The sequence below is a fragment of the Aquarana catesbeiana genome, linkage group LG09, assembly GCF_042186555.1.
Source record: "Aquarana catesbeiana isolate 2022-GZ linkage group LG09, ASM4218655v1, whole genome shotgun sequence".
Lineage (NCBI taxonomy): Eukaryota > Metazoa > Chordata > Amphibia > Anura > Ranidae > Aquarana > Aquarana catesbeiana.
The window spans coordinates 271,916,871-271,938,590 of NC_133332.1; the positions used below are offsets into that span (position 1 = coordinate 271,916,871).

The 21,720-nt window shown below is 44.1% G+C and overlaps 2 protein-coding genes across 3 annotated transcripts in view; both read left to right on the top strand.

The window, feature by feature from the left end:
- SCAI (suppressor of cancer cell invasion) overlaps positions 1-21,720 on the top strand; it is a 1,468,821-nt gene that overhangs the window by 439,262 nt on the left and 1,007,839 nt on the right. The window lies entirely within an intron of this gene.
- Positions 5,632-9,294, top strand: LOC141108595 (protein FAM200C-like; the record flags this gene model as incomplete). Its single annotated transcript, XM_073600350.1, is given in 1 exon segment — positions 5,632-9,294. A coding segment is annotated over 1 exon segment (1,245 nt), but the record flags the coding sequence as incomplete, so codon positions are not given.

The following is a 21,720-nucleotide window of genomic DNA, read 5'->3' on the forward strand; positions in this document are numbered from 1 at the left end:
TGATTCTTACTCTGAATGGTCTAGGGTTATCAGTGGTGTACCCCAAGGTTCAGTGCTGGGACCCTTACTCTTTAATATCTTTATAAATGATATTGGGTCTGGGATCAAAAGTAACATTTCTGTCTTTGCAGATGACACCAAGCTATGCAGTGGAATAACGTCCTTACAGGATGTCTCCAATTTACAAGCTGACCTCAATGCACTGTCTGATTGGGCGTCTATGTGGCAGATGAGGTTTAATGTTGAGAAATGTAAAGTTATGCACTTGGGGGCTAAGAATATGCATGCATCATACATACTAGGGGGAGTTCAACTGGGGGAATCTGTAGTGGAGAAGGATCTGGGGGTTTTGGTAGATCATAAGCTCAATAATAGCATGCAATGCCGAGCTGTGGTTTCCAAAGCGAGCAAAGTCCTTTCTTGTATTAAGAGAGGTATGGACTCCAGAGAGAGATATCATTTTGACCCTGTTCAAATCATTAGTAAGACCTCATGTGGAATATGCAGTTCAGTTTTGGGCTCCAGTTCTCAAAAAGGATATCGGGGAACTGGAGAAAGTGCAGAGAAGGGCAACCAAACTGATAAGAGGCATGGGGGAGCTCAGCTATGAGGAAAGATTAGAGGAACTGAATTTATTCACTCTTGAGAAGAGGAGAATAAGGGGGGATATGATCAACATGTTCAAATATATAAGGGGTCCATATAGTGAACTTGGTGTTGAGTTATTCACTTTACGGTCAACACAGAGGACATGGGCACTCTTTACGACTGGAGGAAAAGAGATTTAATCTCCAAATACGGAAAAGTTTCTTCACAGTAAGAGCTGTGAAAATGTGGAATAGACTCCCGCCAGAGGTGGTTCTGGCCAGCTCAGTAGATTGCTTTAAGAAAGGCCTGGATACTTTCCTAAATGTACAGAATATAACTGGGTACTAGCATTTATAGGTAAAGTTGATCCAGGGAAAATCCGATTGCCTCTTGGGGGATCAGGAAGGAATTTTTTCCCCTGCTGTAGCAAATTGGATCATGCTCTGCTGGGGTTTTTTGCCTTCCTCTGGATCAACTGTGGGTATAGAATTGGGTATATTGGATTGTACAATATTTTTTTTTTTGGGGGGGGGGGGGTTTGTGTTTTTTTATGGTTGAACTGGGTGGACTTGTGTCTTTTTTCAACCTGACTAACTATGTAACTATGTATGTAGGTGACAAAATACCTTCCTACTTAATCTAGGGAAAACAAGAAAAGGGGGCATATAAACCCGTCCCACCTCCCGGTCAGTTGGAACTGATAAAAATAAATTGGAGACAAGATAATCAAGAGAGACCCTCAGGAGAAGAATGGAGACAGGAATATCAAAGTTACCCTCAATATGTTCCCCCAAGAACACCAGGGTGGAGTGGTCATAGGGGTAACTACAGAGGTAATGCAAGGGACGGGCCACGGAGTGCACCCAGGAGAGGTAGAACACCTTTTAATCAGTTACCCTAATCAAGATAGGGACTATGCTTATCAGAGCCCTGTACCTATGAAAAATGATTATGAACCTTTAAGCCCAGGTTCACACTGAGCTGGGGGAATGAAGTCATGCAAGTTCAGCTGAACCACGATTTCATAGACATCTGTGCAGGTTTCTTCACAGATGTCAATGTAAATCACAGCCCGTAATCGCAAAAAAGTAGTACAGAAACTACTTTTCGAAATTGGTGCGGCGCCGCAATTGCAGCGTTGCACCGATTAGGACGGTGCCATTGCTTGGCAATTGCCGCTGATTTGACATGCGATTTGACATACAAAAGGAGGCAGGGAGTAGGGAATGCCGCAGTTCGCTGCTTCTGTCGGCAGATGTCCCAACCCCCCACACACAGGGAAAAACACAGGGGACTATTTCGGTACTGAAGGTAGTAGGGTATTGATACAAAAAGGTGAAGAGAGGATAATAGGATAAAAACTATATTTTTAATAGAAAGCCATTTTAAAAAGATATATATATCACAATAATGCAATAACATATACAGTTGCAATACAGGACAAGGCAATATATACAACCACATGAATTGCATCCAGTAATAACAGAGATTGTAACAATGACTTGGATTCTCGACCGGTTTCGCGGTATTCACCGCTTCCTCAGGAGAGTAAAGTCTATAATGTAGCATAAGAGACAAATAATAAATATACAGAGATTCACAGATGCATAAAGTTTTTGTGATGGTGGCAGCGAGGTCATTAAATAATACATTGAACAATAATATACAAGTTGAATATAGAAAGGACAGGCTCACCCGCTCAGGTATTCTCTGTAGATATATGGGGCCCCATACAATTCCCCCTGCGACGAACACAGGGGATAACAGAACAGCCTCTGGTGGGTAAAATATTTAGGTAATTGGTTTATATGTGGGTCACTAAACCACAAAACAAGGTAAGGCGTGATAGAGTAAAAGGGTACCCATAATTACCTCTAAGTTTGGAACCCAGTGTGCAGAGGACAGAGACTGGAATTAGAGTAGTTGAGGGAAAGAGGAGAGGAGGGAAAGAAAAAAGAAGGGAGGAAAGTGATAAAAAGGAGGGGAGGGGGGGGAAGAATTGGGGGAAGGGGGAGGGGGGGGAGGGAAGGGAGGGAAAAGGGAGGGGGGAGGGGTTGTGGGTAAGGGGTAGGAAGGAGGAGGAAGGAGGGGGAAGGGGGATGGGGGGGAAAAAAAGGGGGGGGGAAAGGGGGAGTGGGAAAAAGGGGGGGGGGAGAGGGGGGAAGGAGGGGAGGGAGGAAAGGGGGGGGAAGGGGGGAGGTAGGGAGAGGGGGGGGAGGGGGAAAGGAAAGGTAGTAGGGTTGAGTGGTGAGCAGGACCTAGGATTAGGTCCAGGTGAGAATTAGGCAAGACTGAAGGAGAAGGAAAGAGAATGCACACAGGTAATAGGGGCCATAACTTACCCCTGCAACGTGATCAGCGAGGACGGTGAAATACAGTAAAAGGGGAGCATACAATGGTAAGGATCGAGGGGTAAAATTGTTTAAACGATCCAGGCGCTCATGGGTAAATGATGAAAGCTCCACACAGCTGGAGCCACTGATATGTGCAAAAGGGATAATCACCGTAGCAGCTGTAATAGAGTAAGGTAAATTACACTCCAAAATGATAGAGGGGGGGGAGAACAATGCCCACAAAGCAGAGCGACATAAACGGTAGCTCACTAAAGTAGAGGGTATCAACACATAAATAGTAAGAATAGGTAACAAGTACCAAGAGGTGTAGAGATAACAAATTATATGTGGTCCCCCGTGAGGAAGAGATGGTAAAATACCAGTATGAAAACACACATAGGTGCTACAAGCAGCCACTGTGTGTGAAAAGGCAATGTATATAACCAGGTCCAGCATGGGTGAGAGGAAAAGCAGAGGAGAGAGGTCAGTCACCGGGGAAGAAGTGACAGGGAAGGGACGGGAAGGGGGAAAGAGAGGGGGGGGGGGAGGTAAAACTTACCCAGATGCTGCTCCTCGTTGAGCGCCACGTCAGAGGACTGTAGGCTTATACAGCGGCCGTGTCCCGGCCGCTATAAAAGCACCCCAACCCGGAAGTCAGGGGCGGCAAAACGAGGGCGGTCCCTGACGTCACCGGGTCAGCTCGCCCGCACTGCGCAGGTGCACTGTGAGTGCTACTGTGCAAGCGCGCGCTCCTGACAAAGGGAATCTAGTTCCCGAACAAGGAGACGCAAGCAGTCACAAGGCTGCCAGGGCGAGCATGTGTCCGTCGCGTAGGAGGAGGATCGGGGCAAGACATACCAACAGAGTCTGATAACGGGGGAGGGAGCCTGACCTTGTACAGCAACACAGTAAAGCAGCATGATACAGCATAATAAAATAAAGGATAAAACGGATAGATATACAAATGTTGTGTGAGGTTATATGGAGTGTCAGCCACCCATAACTTTAGAGGATGAAACTTAGGCAGACATGGTCAATACATTGATATTTGGCCACGGGGTGCCAAGATAAGGGAAAAAGGAGGGGGGGGGGATCAGGGGGAGTGGGAGGAAAAGGGGAGGGGGGGGGGAGGGGGGGAAAAAGGGAAAAAAAAAAAAGGGAATGAGGGGAGGGGGGAAAGGAAGGGAACAAAACAGGGGGGGACAAACGGGGTTGGGAAAAAAGGGGAAAGGGGGATGGTGAAGGGGAAGGAGGGGGAGAGGGGGGGGGGGGAAGGAGGGGGGGAGGGGGGGCAAAGGGGAGGAAAAGAGAGCAAGGGGAAAGGGAGTGAACAAGATCTCATAAGAAAGCCCTATAGGACACCGACTCATTTAGGCCAGGCGGGGTGGTGGCGTTGAGTCATTCGATCCAGAGGGACTCTCTCTGCAATATCGAGCGATCCCAATCGCCACCTCTAGGGCTGGGTTTCACCACCTCTAATACCAGAAATTTGGCCACGGAATTGTCGAATCTATGATAAAGTCCGATGTGTCGGCCAATAGTAGTCAGTTTACCGTTTTCTGAGTCGTAGAGGTGGTCACCGATTCTCTGCCTGAGTTCCCTAATAGTTTTGCCCACATAGAAGGCTTTGCATACACACTTCATGAGGTAAATAACCCCCTTTGTAGCACAGTTCGCGAAGGTCCGTGGAACCAGGATTTCTCCGTTAGGTAGGGTCACTGTTCTGCTTTCGTGGACCCAAGGGCACCGGGGGCATTCCCCACATTGGAATGTGCCATTGGGGCCACTACGCGCAGGTTTGGTGGGGTTGTAGTGGCTCGCAGTAAGTTGATCACGTAGCGATCGAGCTCTGCGGAAGACCACTTCCGGTGTATGTCTAATGTATTTATTTAAAGCGTGATGTTCAGCCAAAAGGTGCCAGTGTTTGGCTAGGATATTCCGCAACACATGATGGTGTGCTGAGTAGGTGGTAATAAATCTTACAGTTTCTGTAGGGAGCGACGGTTTCCTATCTTTAAAAAGGAGAGAGGTTCGTGAACGGTACAAGGACTTGTTATACGCTTTACGCAAGGTGGTAGAAGAATAGCCTCGTCGTAAGAGGCGATCGCGCAAAGCTTTAGCCTGACGTTTAAAGTCAAAGTCATGTGTGCAGTTCCTGCGTAGCCGTAGGTATTGGGCATAAGGTATGCTCTGTATCAAGGAAATGGGATGGGCACTCGTGGCAAATAATAAGGTGTTCCCCGCCGTGGGTTTTCTATACTCCCTGCCTCCTTTTGTAGTAGATTGTTGGGATGATGGTACTTTATACTTGGTAACTTAACTATTTAATCGTAGGCGCTCTGTCCTAATGCGATTTGACATGTCAAATCATACCAATGTGAAACAGGGCTAAGGGATGATTATAGACCAGGAAAATCTCAGAATTATTTTTTAGACCAGTGGTTCTTAACCTGGGTTCGATCGAACACCAGGGGTTCGATGAGTCAGTCTCGCAGGTTCGGCGGAGGTCAAGACACACACCCGACTCATATGATTCGTGATGACACGCCCGCTTGTCCATCATTGGCTGCAGGTGATAACGCTACATCTCTTGGCCTATCTGTGCTGCAGGGAATTTGGTGCCCCAGTAGTCGAACTGTAACTGTCGTGATGGTACGTCGTGTGATTTCTTTCTTAATATTTTAATCCCTTCATACTAACTATGCAGAGAAAAAAAAGAAAGTGGTCGGACGAATATGTACAATATGGATTCACATGTATAACGGAACGTGATGGGAGTCAGTGTCCTAACTGCATGATTTGCAATGCCAAGTTGAGCAATTCTAGTCTAGCACCAGCAAAACTAAGAGAACACTTCCTTAAGCTGCATGGAAAATACAAGAACACAACGCTCGCTGAATTCAAGGCGGAGAGAGCTAGATTTGATGAAAAGGCTACTTTGCCTGTTCTCGGCTTTGTACCCATCAACAAACCGATCCTCACAGCATCGTACGAAGTTGCTTACCTGATCGCAAAGCAGGGCAAACCACACACCATTGCTGAAACACATAAAACCAGCTGTGTTGAAGATGGCGAATATCATATCATGCTGGGAAAAGCGGCTGAAGTTAAGTTATCCCAAATTCCTCTTTCAAATGACACCATCAGCGACAGAATAGAGGACATGAGCAAAGACATCTTGGCTCAAGTAGTTGCAGATCTGATTTCAAGCCCGGCAAAATTCAGCCTTCAACACGACGAGACCACAGACGTTTCCAATCTAAGCCAGCTTGCAGTATTCGTGCGCTATGTGAAAGACGACGTGATAAAGGAAGATTTTTTATTTTGTAAGCCTCTTACAACAACTAAGGCAGCCGATGTGAAGAAACTTGTGGATGACTTCTTCAAAGACAATAATCTTTCGTGGGATATGGTTTCTGCAGTTTGTTCGAACGGAGCTCCAGCCATGCTGGGAAGAAAGTCTGGTTTTGGTGCGCTAGTGAAAGCCGATGCACCACACATCATTGTTACACATTGTATTCTGCACAGGCATGCATTGGCAACAAAAACCTTGCCTCCAAAACTGGCAGAAGTATTAAAAATTGTAGTGGAATGCGTGAACTATGTGCGAAATAGTGCTCTGAGGCACCACATCTTCAGGGAGCTGTGTAAAGAAATGGGATCTGAATTCGAGGTACTTCTGTACCATTCTAATGTTTGGTGGTTATCCCGGGGACAGGTGCTGAATCGTGTTTTTGCCGTGCGTGTGGAATTAGCCCTGTTTTTGCAAGAGCAAGAGCACCAACATTGTCATGCAGATTGCTTCAAAAATTCTGAGTTCATTCTCATTTTAGCGTACATGGCTGATATCTTCGCAGCTCTCAATCAACAGATGCAGGGCAGTGGAGTCAACATCATCGAAGCGGAAGAAAACCTGAAGGCTTTTCAAAAAAAGCTACCGTTATGGAAACGATGAATAGAGAATGATAACTTTGCAAACTTTCCCCTGCTAGACGACTGTGTAAGTAAGATCGAAGATGTATCTGGAATCTGAGACATTTCTGTACCCGCAGAACTGAAGCAAGCAATTGCCATGCACTTAGATTCGCTTGCAAAGTCTCTTGACAGATACTTCCCTACAAGAGAGTCATATCCAGCATGAGTGAGACAGCCGTTTACGTTTAGTGTTGAGACAACAGATGTCAATGAGGAATACCTCGATTAAATCATTGAAATTCAGCAGAGCCAGGTTCAACAGCAACTCTTCAGAACAACAGCTCTCAACGTTTTGGTGTCAACAAATGGTAACGTACCCTGTTATTGCTAGGAAAGCTCTTGAGATTTTCATACCGTTTGTTACAACATATCTTTGCGAGCAATCCTTTTTGAGGATGCTGGACATAAAAACGAAGAAAAGGAACAGACTTTGTTGCAAAATGACATGAGAGTGGCACTTGCCAAGGTAAATCCGCGCATTTCTGAACTGGTCTCTGAAAGGCAACAGCAGAAGTCACACTGATTTGCAGTAAATATTCATTATTATGTTTTTGTGTGAAAATCATGTTTTAATATTTAATGGTTTTGTTCTTTGTTCTTAACGGTTTTGTTCTTTAATGGTTTTGTTCATTTTGTGCACCTATGTATAAAAATATACCTATATATAAATATATACCTATGTTTTGAATTTGAAAAAAACATTTTATTTTTCCAATTAAGAAGGGTTCAGTGAATGCGCATATGAAACTGGTGGGGGTCAGTACCTCCAACAAGGTTAAGAACCACTGTTTTAGACAGGGGAACCAAATGGAATATCAAGAGAACCCAGGACCGAATTAAACACACCAGAAAGAAGAGGTTATGCCGAGGAGGACAGAGGAAGCAAAAAAAGACGAGCAAATTAGGGGAGGGTATTTATAATATTAGTCAAATCCCCCTGTCAAGAGAAGAGCTGAAAGTTTTAGATCAAGGATTAAAATTTGCACCTTCAAAAAACCTGAATAAGTTTGACACACATTAACTTACAGAATCTTATTCGGAAGATAAATATTAAGAAATATATGGTGCTACAAACCACAAAAGGAGAGATTAGGTCTAACTATGTGACCAACCCAGAGATTATACACCGCTAACTCCATAATAAGTCAGTTTTTCAATCCTCAGATCAATGAAAACTGCTTTGTTGATGTATTCAACAGAATGGTAGCGGAAGATTTGGAAATTACAAAATATAAAGATCCAATGTATATGTCCAAAGTAATTCGAAAAATTGAGGATCAGAAGGACATAATTATTCGACCAGCAGACGAAGGGGGAGGCATTGTGGTAATGTTCAAAAAGGATGAAATGAATAGATTACTGGAGGATAAGAGTACATATACCATTTTAAGGGAGAACCCTACTGAAAAATTTAAGGAAGAACTGGAGAGGTTGGTGAAAAGGGGAGTCCAGAAAAAATTCTAATGATGGCGAGGCTCAGTACTTGGTACCTACTGTCTGGGAAAGCTTCTCCCTATAAGCAAATAATTTCTTTGTGCTTAAAAGCTCAAAAATAGCTCTCTTATATAATGCCGGGAAAGCGGGCTTGTATGTCTCCAAGTAACACAGACACAGATGCTGGTATCACCTTGAACTTAGCAGAATCCTCGAGAGAATAGCAGCTCCTTTTATTTATACTATAAACATGAATAACAAAGGAAGGTGGTGGCTTCAGAATCAGCCAATCAGACACTTGTATTCTTTCAAAAGAACCAATCACACACACATACATATTCAAATAGAAATACAGTAGTGACGTGTGCAGACGGTCGTGTGCAGAGCCATGTGGCAAGCGTTTTACAAGACACAAAGGACTCACAATTTGAACACTACGTACATGGCCCTGAACACAATCGTGTGCACATTCCCACTGCTGCCAATGATGCGAGCCATACTCTATCATGGCTCTGTGAGCCATAATTTTGTATGGTTATGCTATGGTTCCCATGTACGCGGATCTGCTTACTTAGGAGTTTAGATGCGGTCGCCATGGAGGGGCCAGTCCCTTGGTGAGGCATAAACAAACATCCTTAAATGAGCAAACAGATCTGCCATGTCCACGGGAAGGTTTCCGCAGCCAATAGTCTTCCACCAACGTTTGTATGTGTGAATACCCTCACATGAGTGTATTACAGTAAAACGAACACTGGGGGACATCTGACAACATACATTAATACAAATTTCCACAACACTACCACCTGAATAATCCTTATCATTTATTCCATCCTTAAGATACATAAAAGTTTGGAGAGGCCCCCTGGAAGACCCATAGTTAATGGGATCGGTTCTGTATCAGCACGTATGGGGCAATATGTAGATCAAGGATATGCAATTAGCGGACCTCCAGCTGTTGCAAAACCACAAGTCCCATCATGCCTCTGCCTCTGGGTGTCATGCTTGTGGCTGTCAGTGTCTTGCTATGCCTCATGGGACTTGTAGTTCTGCAACAGCTGGAGGTCCGCTAATTGCATATCCCTGATGTAGATGGTTATCTGCAACCCTTAGTCAAACTAGGGCCTATCTTAGAGACACTAAGCACCTACTGCAACAGTTATAATGGTTGGAGGTATCAGATAGTGTACTAGTGACTACCAACGTGGGGTCACTTTATACTATAATCAATCATGATGATGCTCAACGGGCAGTGAAGAGGGCGTTGGATCATAACTCCCTCTGTGGTGTTGTGGAAATTCCACTATACTCTTGCGCTATTGAGCGCCCTTTCAGCCTCTTGGTATAATGCATCTTTAAACAACCCGTGTCGCCCGCATTTCCCCAAGTAAACAGACGTAGTCACCGTCTTAGCTCCATCGCTCCTCTGCCTTGCCTTCACGAGTACAAGCACCTTTTATATATCGGCAACACAAAGGAATGACAAACAGGAAGTCATGGCCCCAACAGCCAGTCGCTTCCTCCATGCAAAATGACCTCACAGGAAATTATATCACAGGAAATAACACTAAAGGGGAGGGCATCCACAGGAGTGGGAGGGAAAAGTGCACATTTCTCATCCACTTGAGGCATGTACACTGCCCTCCACCCAGCCACATCCACCATCTTGGTCAGCATGGAGCCCACTTAATACTGCTCAGAGTAACCAGTATCTAGTAAGATCATTCTACTTGTTCTTACAGGCTTGAGAAGATCCTCTTTGTCATATGCTCCCATGTGTCCCTCTGTGAATCTTGATCTTCTTCTTAATCAGTCCTTAAGTCCATAAAAAGGAAAACACAGCTTGACTTGTAGACTCTGTTCTTCAGGAGGGATGACTGACTTAGAGGAGGATATAAAGGCCGGTCGGTCTGGGACCCTCTGTGTCTTGTACGTGGGTTGGGCTTAGGGGCGTCTCATCTCAGAGAGGAAGATGTGGTCATCTGCTCGGGCTCTGTTCACTCGTCCAATCAGGCAACAGTAGCATCCCATCACGGCATATAGAGGGAATAGAAACAAAAACATGAGTATATATACCCCTACTTCCTTCAACCATGATCTGCTGAAAAATAAAAAAAATTAAATCCCCAAAGATTCCCAGACCCTTAAAAGGACTTCAACCTCCACTAGCTATAGCTCTGGCTTTGTCTTGCAGGGACGTAAACCTTATCCATATGGGCCTGAGCTTTGTCACTAGTATCCCCGATCCAGGTACAACAATCTTTACTTATGAATTCACAGAAACCCCCCTTGGATGCCAACAGATAATCATGGGCCATCTTTTAATAGACTGGTCTTAATCTGCCGTTCATCCTGTGGGAACTTCCTTGTAGCTTCAACAGTTAAATTGAACATCCCATCCACAATGGATGAGAATCGTTTCATAAGCTCCAGCACCCACCGTGTACAAGCAGGAAACTATACCCAGACCTGGTCGAGGTTGGTGAACAATTCCCTTCTAGCTGTCCCTGCCATTCTTGCCTTTGCTCGCGCCATTAGTTCCTCACGATCGGCCGTGATATAAGAGGCTGGGACGAGTTTCACCAGGACACATGAACCTCTTGCATTAGGGGGAATTACCTTATAAGCTGTAGACCCGCATAAATACCAAACTAAAGTTGAAGCACACTTGTGGGCTACCTGATTGTCCCCAGTGTTAATTTTGGCAGCGAATCTCAATTTAGTTTTAGGCTTAGTCTTAGGACTAAAATGGCATTTTAGTTTTGGTTACATTTTAGTCTTCTGTAATTGTTTTTAGTCTTATTTAGTCGACTAAATCTTTTAGGACATTTTAGTCGACTAAAATCTCCAGTACATTTTAGTCGACTAAAACTCATTTTAGTCATCTAAAATCTAATGTGTGTAGTTAAATTATAATGCATTATTTAAGCATTTCTCTACAATTTCCAAACTCATTGTATACTGCTGGAGTAAAAAAATCACTGAGGTATTAACATGAACAGACCAGTGTTATTTTTGACATGAAATTTCAATTTGGTTTTAGCCTTAGTCTTTTGACTAAAATGCCATTTTAGTTTTAGTTGTATTTTAGTCATCTCAGTTGTTTTAGTCATATTTTAGTCGACTAAAATGTTTTCGTCGACAAAATTAACACTGGTTGTCCCGATACCAAAAATGGCAAGAACCAGAGCTATTGTTAAAACTATAAAAAATTTTACCCTTTAAGAAATGTATAGTTAAATTCTATTGACAAGTGTCTGTTTGGAGTTTTTACTAGTTCGTCAAAACTCCTCATACCAATATGAACATCATATATATAGCATGTACCGCTGTCATCGATGGGGTACTAAACCTCAGTGGAGATTCAGAGTAGACCCAGCAATTGGTCCTGTTTGCTTTCTTAGCTAGTTGGAGAATACACTTTACACTTTAACCACCTCAATACAGTGCACTTACTTCCTGCCCAGACCAATTTTCAGTTTTCAGCGCTCTCACACTTTGAATGACAATTACTCAGTCATGCAACACTATACCCATATGAAATTTGCGTCCTTTTTTTCCACACACAAATAGAGCTTTCTTTTGGTGGTATTTAATCACTAGTAGGTTTTTTATTTTTTGTGCTATAAATAAAAAAATCCGTAAATTTTGTGAAAAAAATGCCTTTTTCTTTTTCGGTCTTAAATTTTTGCAAATTAGTAATTTTTCCTTCATAAATTTTGGCCAAAATTTATACTGCTACGTATCTTCGGTAAAAATAACCCAAATAAGTGTAAATAATTTTGTCTTTGTGAAAGTTAGAGTCTACAAACTATGGTGCCAATTGTCATATTAACAGGTTATTTCTCTCACAGAGCATATGCATACAGCAAACCCCAAAATACATTCTGCTACTCTTCCCGAGTATGGCGATACCACATGTGTGAGACTTTTACACAGCCTGACCACATACAAAGGCCCCACATTGAAGTAGCATCTTCAGGCATTCTACAAGCATAAATGAGACCTCTCATTTCTCAACCACCTATTACACTTTTGAAGGCCCTGGAGCACCAGAACAATGGAATTGCCCCCAAAATTACTCCATTTTGGAAAGCAAACACCCAGTGTATAATGTATGAGGCATAATGAGTCTTTTGAACGGTTCATTTTTTTCCAGAAGTTTTTGGAATATATGGAAAAAAAATGAAAACAAATTTTTTTTACACAAAGTTTACCATTTATCAGATATTTCCAACACATAGCATGTACATAGCAAATATGACACCCCAAAATTCTGCTACTCCTGAGTATGGTGATACCACATGTGTGAGCCTTTTACATAGCCTGGCCACATACAGAGGCCCAACATCCAAGTATCAGGCATTCTAGGAGCATAAATGACTGAATATATAATTTCCTGGCAACCTATCATTTTTGAAGGCCCTTCATATTTCTAACACATAGCATGTACATAACAAGAATTACAATCCAAATAAGTTATATTGCAGAAAGGGTAAAAAAAAAGCATTACCTGTTCTTTTAGTAGTATCCACAGAGGAGAGCACTGGTCCAGGTGGCAGGCAAGGATGTGCTTAGCGACAGCAATAGTAATTATCCAGGCAGCAGGCAGGAATATTAGTCTATAGTCAGCACAAGGATATTGTCAGCACAGCACAGTCCATAGAAATTGTCCAGGCAGAAACAGCCAGCACAGCCATAATATTGATCCTGGTACACTGTTACCTGCAGACACTCATTGTACCGCTCTCCAGCCCTTCATATACATATTGCCTCTTGCTACAGCTAATTATTTGCATACTCCAGGTAGTGGTGTGGTCCATTCATGCAGCAGGCAGAGGCATGATGGCAGTAAGTCAGCAGCAGGCTGAGGGCCGCAATTAGGTAAGACCTGTGCACAGGGGCACAGGGGTAGAGGCTTTGATGCACCCAAATCTCTATGAAGCCTCCGGACTCCAGACCCTAATCCGGAAATTCCGAAACCCGGAGAAAACAAAAAAAAATTGTTTTCTCCATCCGGAAAAACAATTCTGGAGCTCCTAACATATGTGAGACCCCTGTGTACTACAGTAGCAGGGCAACAGATCAGTCCAAGCGGTAGGCAAAAGCATAGTCCATAAAACAGACCAGGGTCAGTTCACGTACAAGCAGTCCAAGCGGTAGGCAGAGGCATAGTCCCAAAACAGGCCAGTGTCAGTTCACGTGGAAGGCAGTGGCATGGTTATTTGGGGAAGCATGGAAAATGGTCAGCACAGATGATGAAAATGGGGAATTTGTAAAAAATATGGGCTAATATTTTAGGGATGTATGATAAAATTGGAAGCATTCACCGATGCAAAGGCCAGGTTGGGAGGGACACTGGGGACAATGGTAGCTGATAGCTTTTCGAAATCCTCTTTTGGTGTACACGCAACATTTTTTTGCCGTCTTCGGCCTGCTTCAAATGGTGGAATGTTGAAGGGGAAGTGGCGCTCATGAAGTCGGCAAACAGCCTCAGAGCGAAGGTCTTCTGGGGGGGGTCTTTGTTGATAGATGAGGGACGTAACAACTTCTATGAATTGTAGGAAGGGGGCAGGGCTTTCTGTGGATTTGGTGTAGACTACGTAGGAATTATAAACGGCCAAATGGATGAGATAAATTGCTACCTTCTTGTACCAGAATCAGGACCTCCTTATCGACAAATATTCCTGAATCATTTGATTAAAATCTACCCCCGCATGTAGAGATTATAATCTTGGACACATACTGGCTTTTCAGTGGGACCTCGTCTTCTTTGAACCTCAATTATAGTGTCATCATGGATGGTGGACATCATGTGCACGTCCCTTTTTATCCTTCCACCTCAAGGCCAGCACTTCATTGAATATCAATGCTGCTCTTTCCCCCCTTCGCAGCTTTTTGTTTGCTAGAGATTGTGGGAAACCCTTCCTATTTTTTCTAGAGGTTCCGCAGGCCAGGGTTTTTGCAATGTATTTTGCAAGGTGTTTGAAAAGGGGCAGGCCAGTGTAGAAATTGTCAAGGTATATATGATAACTTTTGTTCAGAAGACGGTATGCCAAGTCCCATGCAATCTTTCCAGTTGTGCCCATGTATGCCGGGCACTTAGGGGGCTGGAGCTGGGAATCTTTTCCTTCATATATGCGGAACGCATACAAATATCCCGTGGCTCTCTCACAGAGCTTGTATAATTTTACTCTGTATCTGGCCCTTTTGCTAGGAATATATTGCTTTATTCCTAGCCGGCCTGAACAGGGTACCAGGGACTCATCGACACATATATTCTGATCAGGGACATAGAGTTCTGCAAATTGTTGGGAAAAGAAATGTATCAGTGGGCGAAGTTTATATAATATGACGTAATTTGGATGATTGCGGGGAGGGCACTGGGTGTTGTCGCTAAAATGAAGAAAGCGCATTATCATTTTGTATCGGGACCTGGCCATTACGGCAGAATAAATGGGCATGTGGTGGATGGGGTTGGTGGACCACTAGGCATGTCCTTCATTTTTTTTTGTAAGCCCCATGTTTAGGGTGAGGCCCATAAACAATTTAAACTCCTCCAAATTCAGATCTCTCTACTCAAACGGACAGGCATTGGATGATTGGGGGTTGTTGGCAATATACTACTGGGCATACAAATTTGTCTGTCCACAATGAATTGCAGCAAAGTGTCGGGCAAAAACAGATGAAAGCAATCAATCTCTGAGAAATTTTGGGTGTTGGCCTGCACACCTGGCTGTGCTGTGAAAGGGGGAATAATTTGTGTTCCTGAGTCGGATGGCAGCCTTGTTGGGTTGGCAAGACCATCTGGCATATATATAAAGGCCCTGGCTCTTGGGGGACGTGACACTCCAGTAGTTGGGGGATTTGAATATCTTGTGCTGGTACTCAGGCGTGATGTGGCAGCACTGGCACTGGGTCTGGGCATTTGTTCCTGGGGCCTATCACCGGCGTCAGCGCTGGTACTAAGCATTTGTTCCCTGGGCCTATCGCTGGCGGCATCGCTGGTACTGGACCTGGGAATTTGTTCTTGGGGCCTATTGCTGGCGGCAGTGCTGGTACTGGGCCTTGCAATATAATCCTGGTTTCCAGAGTGCCGTACCCTCTTAGGAGGGACCCATTCTTCCTCCAAATAATTTGCCGATTCACTATTCGGTTCAAATGCCGAATTTGATTCGGAATCAAAATTAGAATCTGATGAGCACTCCCAGTTGCTCTCATCAGTCATGGAGAGGATCTGTAATGCCTCCTCACTGTTGTAAACTCTTTTGGACATGACTCTGATGGCTGTGTGACAGGTGGCAGGTGACGGTCATTGATGGGCTGTGAGATGGGTGGCAGGTGACGTTCATTGATTGGTGATGACGGTGTGACAGGCGATGATCACTGATGGGTGACAGGCCACGGACGGTGACGGGTGATTGTCACAGATGGGTAACAGGCCACGGTCACTGATGGGTGACGGGTAATGGCTCACAGTCACTGATGGGTGACGGGTAATGGCTGACGTCACTGATGGGTGACGGGTAATGGCTGACGTCACTGATGAGTGACGGGTAATGGCTGACGTCACTGATGTGTGATGGCTGATGGTCACTGATGGGTGACGGCTGACGGTCACTGATGGGTGACGGCTGACGGTCACTGATGGGTGACGGGTAATGGCTGACGGTCACTGACGGGTGACGGGTAATGGCTGACGGTCACTGATGGGTGACGGGTAATGGCTGACGGTCACTGATGGGTGACGGGTAATGGCTGACGGTCACTGATGGGTGATGGGTAATGTCTGACGTCACTGATGGGTAATGGCTGACGTCACTGATGGGTGACGGGTAATGGCTGATGTCACTGATGTGTGACGGGTGATGGCTGACGGTCACTGATGGGTGACGGCTGACGGTCACTGATGGGTGACGTCACTGATGGGTGACGGGTGATGGCTGACGGTCACTGATGGGTGACGGGTAATGGCTGACGGTCACTGATGGGTGATGGGTGACAGGTGCACCGCTGACGGTCACTGTTGGCAGTCTATTATGTGACAGGTGCACTTTATGGGGTGACTGTGGTGACTGTTGGGTGACAGATGACAATGGGGGGGGGCGATGGGATAAGTGCTGTGCTTGGTGCAGTACAATACAGACACAGATCGGTAACTCACTGTTCTTGGCTCTTCTTTCCTCACACTGGAAACGGTGTGTGAGGAGAGAAGAGCTGGTAACAGCTAGTTACTGCTCTGTGTTTACATTTAGTAATCGGCTGTGAACAGCTGCCGGCCAATGGCTGTTTACCATCGTCGGTGACAAGCAGTGTTCCCGGGAACACATCGCTACCGACGTGCGTGCGGCGCGCTCCTGATCGTGCGCATGCTCCATACACATTGGGGGAGGTACCATCTGTCATCGGCCGTGACTTCATCGCGGCCAATCACGTGGTAAGCAGCCATGCCCAATGGCTGTTTACCCCCCTCGGTGGTGAGCAGTGTCTCCGTGACACGCCGCCACCGAGGGTACAGGGATGCGCGCAGACCCTGTTTAAAGGGCAGGGCATCATATGACGCCCTCCCAGAACGAGAGCCGCGCCACCTGGACATCATATAATGGACGGCGGGCGGCTAGAGGTTAAACAATAAGTTGGGATGCTTTTCATTGTTACCCTTTCCAAAATATACTAGCTAAAAAATATAAATAAACAAAGATACTCCTCATCCTTTGGTGTAGTTGAGCAGCTTCTTGCAGTGGCTGGCGTGGATCCAGTTGTCTCGTCCATCAAGCTTCATTACAAAGACCCAGTCGCCTGGTTGGAAAGAATGTAAACCGGCTATTGTGTCAGGGTCCTTGAGGGACCCATGAACCCTGTGCTGGACCTTTTGAAGTTAATTTTACAGTGACTGCACCCACCCCATCAGCTGAGAATGTCAACAGCTGCTGAGGAAAGTACAACCCCGTTTTTGGTTGACCTCCAAACAAACCTAACTCAATGACTGTGGTCACTGCATAACCTGTGCGTGGCTTACCATCTGGGGTGTAATACCTGGAACCATTGACAAAAAGGTCCTAAGCATCTGGGATTGGAGCCTCCTTCACCAGACTGCTGCTTGCTGATTCAAATTCCATCAAAGAAAGACAGTCGTGGAACATGTCACCCTACTAGGTCACAAATTTGAATTAGAGCGGTTAGTATTATTGGTTTGAAAATTGTCACTTACCATTATCCCCCCATTTTCTTCCTCATTACAAACTGGAGGAAGACACGCAGGGTTTAGAATGGTGCAGAAAAAAAACAATGAAACAGTGAAATAGCCTATGATACTTTTACCTTCTTAGGATGTGTACAGCTATCTACATACGCCTGCTTTCTATGTACATACACTTTCAGAAACTTCTGGACCTGAAAAGATACTTATAAACAAAAGTTATTATTCTATCCTTCATATTTAACCTGCAAAGAATGGCAAACAATACAATATTCCTGTACATTCGTAAATTGTCACTGACATTCCTCAAAACCGACAACAACAAAACCCTCTAACTCTTACTTTCACGTTCCTACAAAAATAGAACAGCCGCGATGCGTAGGAGGGCTGCCGCGGTGTGTTATAACACATTCATGTTACCGCATACAAACAATGAGAAGACAAGACATGAGACAAACATTTACATACAAATGTGGGGGAGGTATTTCATAGTTCCCAAAAAAAAAAAAAAAAAAAAAAGCAAAACAACCAGATGGAATGCTGCCTTCACTCTTTTAGCAATAGAAAAAAATACAATGGGAAAAGCATGAGAGCAGCTTGAAACCTTGCATGGGCCAGCCACACAAAGTTCAAAAACAGGCATGAGAATTTTTATCATACAAGCATGTACTACACATCCATCAACTCACTCATTACAGATGTCTGAAACCACAGCCGATCTACTTCCAAGGTCTTTTTATTCTGGGGTCTCGTACCTCCAATCATCAAAAGTACCTTCCAAAGGAATACACCTTACTGTAACCCCTGACCATATATGCCAATCTTTAAGGCGTTTAATGGCCTTTTCCCCAAAACTAGACTTCATGTACTGTGCAACCGTCTGACTGTGGGAAGCCTCGCATTCCTTCCCTTGCATGGACTGCTCATTACCCATGACAATTCGAAATGGCTTATCGTCTTACCCCTGCATCCAGGGAAACCGTTGCACCCATTTAGGAGAGCACCGCCCGGTGCCTTCTTTTACGGTGGATTGACAGATTACAACCACTATCTGGTCCAGTCCCCCCAACTAGAAACCCTAACCGAGGCATTATAACTCTATGGCTTGTTTTTCCAACACTTTTGGCACAGAACTACAGAGTACCACCCTTTTACACTGCAATACCCATAATAACAACCAACTATTAACTATGCCAAACGATTAGTCAACAACCACAGATCAACCCTGCGAATTATGTCTCTACCCCTCACAGTGTATTCATACACAAGCACATTGCGATGTACCACCGTACACTGTGTCGCCAGACTAAACTGCAGAGAACACTTACGGCCGCTTTCTCTACAGAACAATGTGGCTTCTCTATGTACCTAGATATTACAACAATAACATAGACGCCTCCTGTTTACTCTCTACCCAAAACTGTATTGCAGTATAAACTTCACAAAACTGGAATTAAATATAAAAACCAAAGTGATTTTGTCCTTCCAAACACAAGTCCTTTTGTCTACATGTTTGTTTCAAAAGACCCCAAGCCTCTCCCACCAACTTCCTGTTGATGCATATATCCTGCAAAGAACTTTGTTGTCTGATCAGCTCTAAAAAAAAAAAACATCTAACTGGTTTATTTACATATCAATAGACAGGAAGAGGGAGGGGGCGGGGAAGCCTGGAATAGCTTCATATTATGTCTATCAAGACATTAAATCTATGACTAACATCATATAGGAGACTTCAACAAATTAAAAAAAACTTTTGTCCAGGAAAGGGTGGAATAAACCCCCATATTGCAAATGGGAGGGAATCCCCCTCGACTCACATATTCCTTGGGCAGTCAGACCACAAGTTTTGAGACCGAAATACCACACAACAACAGCACAACTAAAAACAAAAACTGAAATGCCTGCAAAAAGATGGTTCACCCTCACTAAATGCTGAAACCTGGCCCAAAAGCAGAGCAATTTCACCAGAACCAAAACACAGCAGAAATGGCAGTTGCAACAAATGAAAACCAAGCCACGGCCACATGGTGACTACAAGAAAATGGCCGGTGACAATCAGACCACATGGTGACTACAAGAAAATGGCCGACAACAATCGGACCACATGATAAATAGCAAAATGACCGACTACAATCGGACCACATGGCACATGGTGATATTACCACATGAAATGCAGTTGCTGATCCCTCCAAAACCAGCACATTCTAAAATTTCTTCACTAGAAAACCAAAATTTTTCCCCGCAAAAATTTACTAAAACAATTGAGAATGCACACTTAACCGTAGACACACACACTTTTGGCTACATCAACTAGGGCCCATCCAATTACATCCCTATCTGCCAACGTTACATAAAACACGAAATAACATGGATTCAAACTTAAACTCTTGTTCCCAAATAAGATCATATCAGCTTCCACAGGAACAAGACATTGAGAAATACAAACAGCGATAATTGCATGCATGATCTTTTCATCTCAAAACAATAGAGCTCCCCCATGCTATGTGCCTAGAAACCTGAGACCATCCACAGAAAGGAACAGCTCCTATTGTAAGTGCTTCTAGCAATGCATTGCCGCCCTTCCCCCCTCTCAGCCACATGGCCACTTGAATATGCCGCAGCCATTTTCAGAGGCAACTTCAAAACAAATCCTTTACTAAAAAATATTTAATATTTCACTTATGGGGACATATATCTTATCTAAACAATATACACTACTGTCTTGGTCCCATACAAAAGGTAATCACAATTCATACATTTCTATTTCTCATATACTTATTACACAACATACAGTTACTTACATAAACATTTTAGGTTTTATTTAATGGGTCCTATAGAGTATCCCAAACAATAGACCTATCATTACTGACAAACATACAATTAAAATCCCGCCATTATACCAAAAAATGAAAAATTAGTTCTTTTGCAAAGCAGAACCTACCTAAAGCATCGGACAGAGAAACTGTACCCCTTTTTCCTCAGGCCAACAAAGTATTTCAAATGATGTCCTGGACTGGGAACTGCTGTCTCATCTTACTGATCCGATTGTGTAGGAGGTTCTGTTCACTCTTTAACTGGCCCACCATCTAACTGTCGTGGAAATTCCACTAGACTCTAGCGCTATTGAGCGCCCATTCAGCCTACTGGCATCTTTAAACAACCTGTGTCTCCCGCATTTCCCCAAGTAAACAGACTAGTCATCGTCTTAGCTTCATCGCTCCTCTGCCTTGCCCTCACAAGCACAGGCACCTTTTATTTATCGGCTACACAAAGGAATCACAAACAGGAAGTCATGGCCCCAACAGCCAATTGCTTCCTTCATGCAAAATGACCACACAGGAAATTACACTAAAGGGGAAAGCATCCACAGGAGTGGGAGGGAGAAGTGCACGTCTCATCCACTTGAGGCATGTACACTGCCCTCCGCCCAGTCACATCCACCATGTTGGTCAGCATGGAGCCCACTCAATACTGCTCAGAGTAACTAGTATCTAGTAAGATAATTCTACTTGTTCTTACAGGCTTGAGAAGATCTGCGGGGACATTGCTACTGCTGTTGTCAATATACAGTACAAGTATACCAACAAGGCAGATATCATTGTCCTCTTAAAAAGCAGATATGTATCCAAAAGGGATAGCATAGCCACGACAGAGGTATAATATGTTTCTCTCATTATGCGGACTCCGCTTCTCTAATGTGCATAGACATTTGAAGGCAAGAAGCCCAGCACATTGCGATTGATACTTACAAACTGGCAAACGCCCACACAGACACAGAACACGTCTCCAAGCCCATGAGAGTGTTTTCATACTGACGGTTTTACTGCTGGTCCCGATTCAACCCAAGTGCGCTCGGCTAGACAGGGAGACAGATGACAACAATCTATAAAACACACATAATAAAATTTCCACAACAGTGGTAAACAGAGAAGATTCTTAATGCAATGTATGGACTATTGCTTAAACCACAACTATTTCTGGTATGGAGACAGATATTACCAGCAGGTCAGGGGTATTGCCATGGGAGCCAATGGAGGAGGTCAGATAAAGTTAAGTCACTGGCTAATCATGGTGGATTTATGAGATGCAATCTCTCAAACCAAATGGATTGAATGTAGATTTCAATCTAAATTGCTTTATCTCTGATAAGTAGTAGTACATAGGTTCTCCTTTGGGTCGTGTAATAAAAATTAG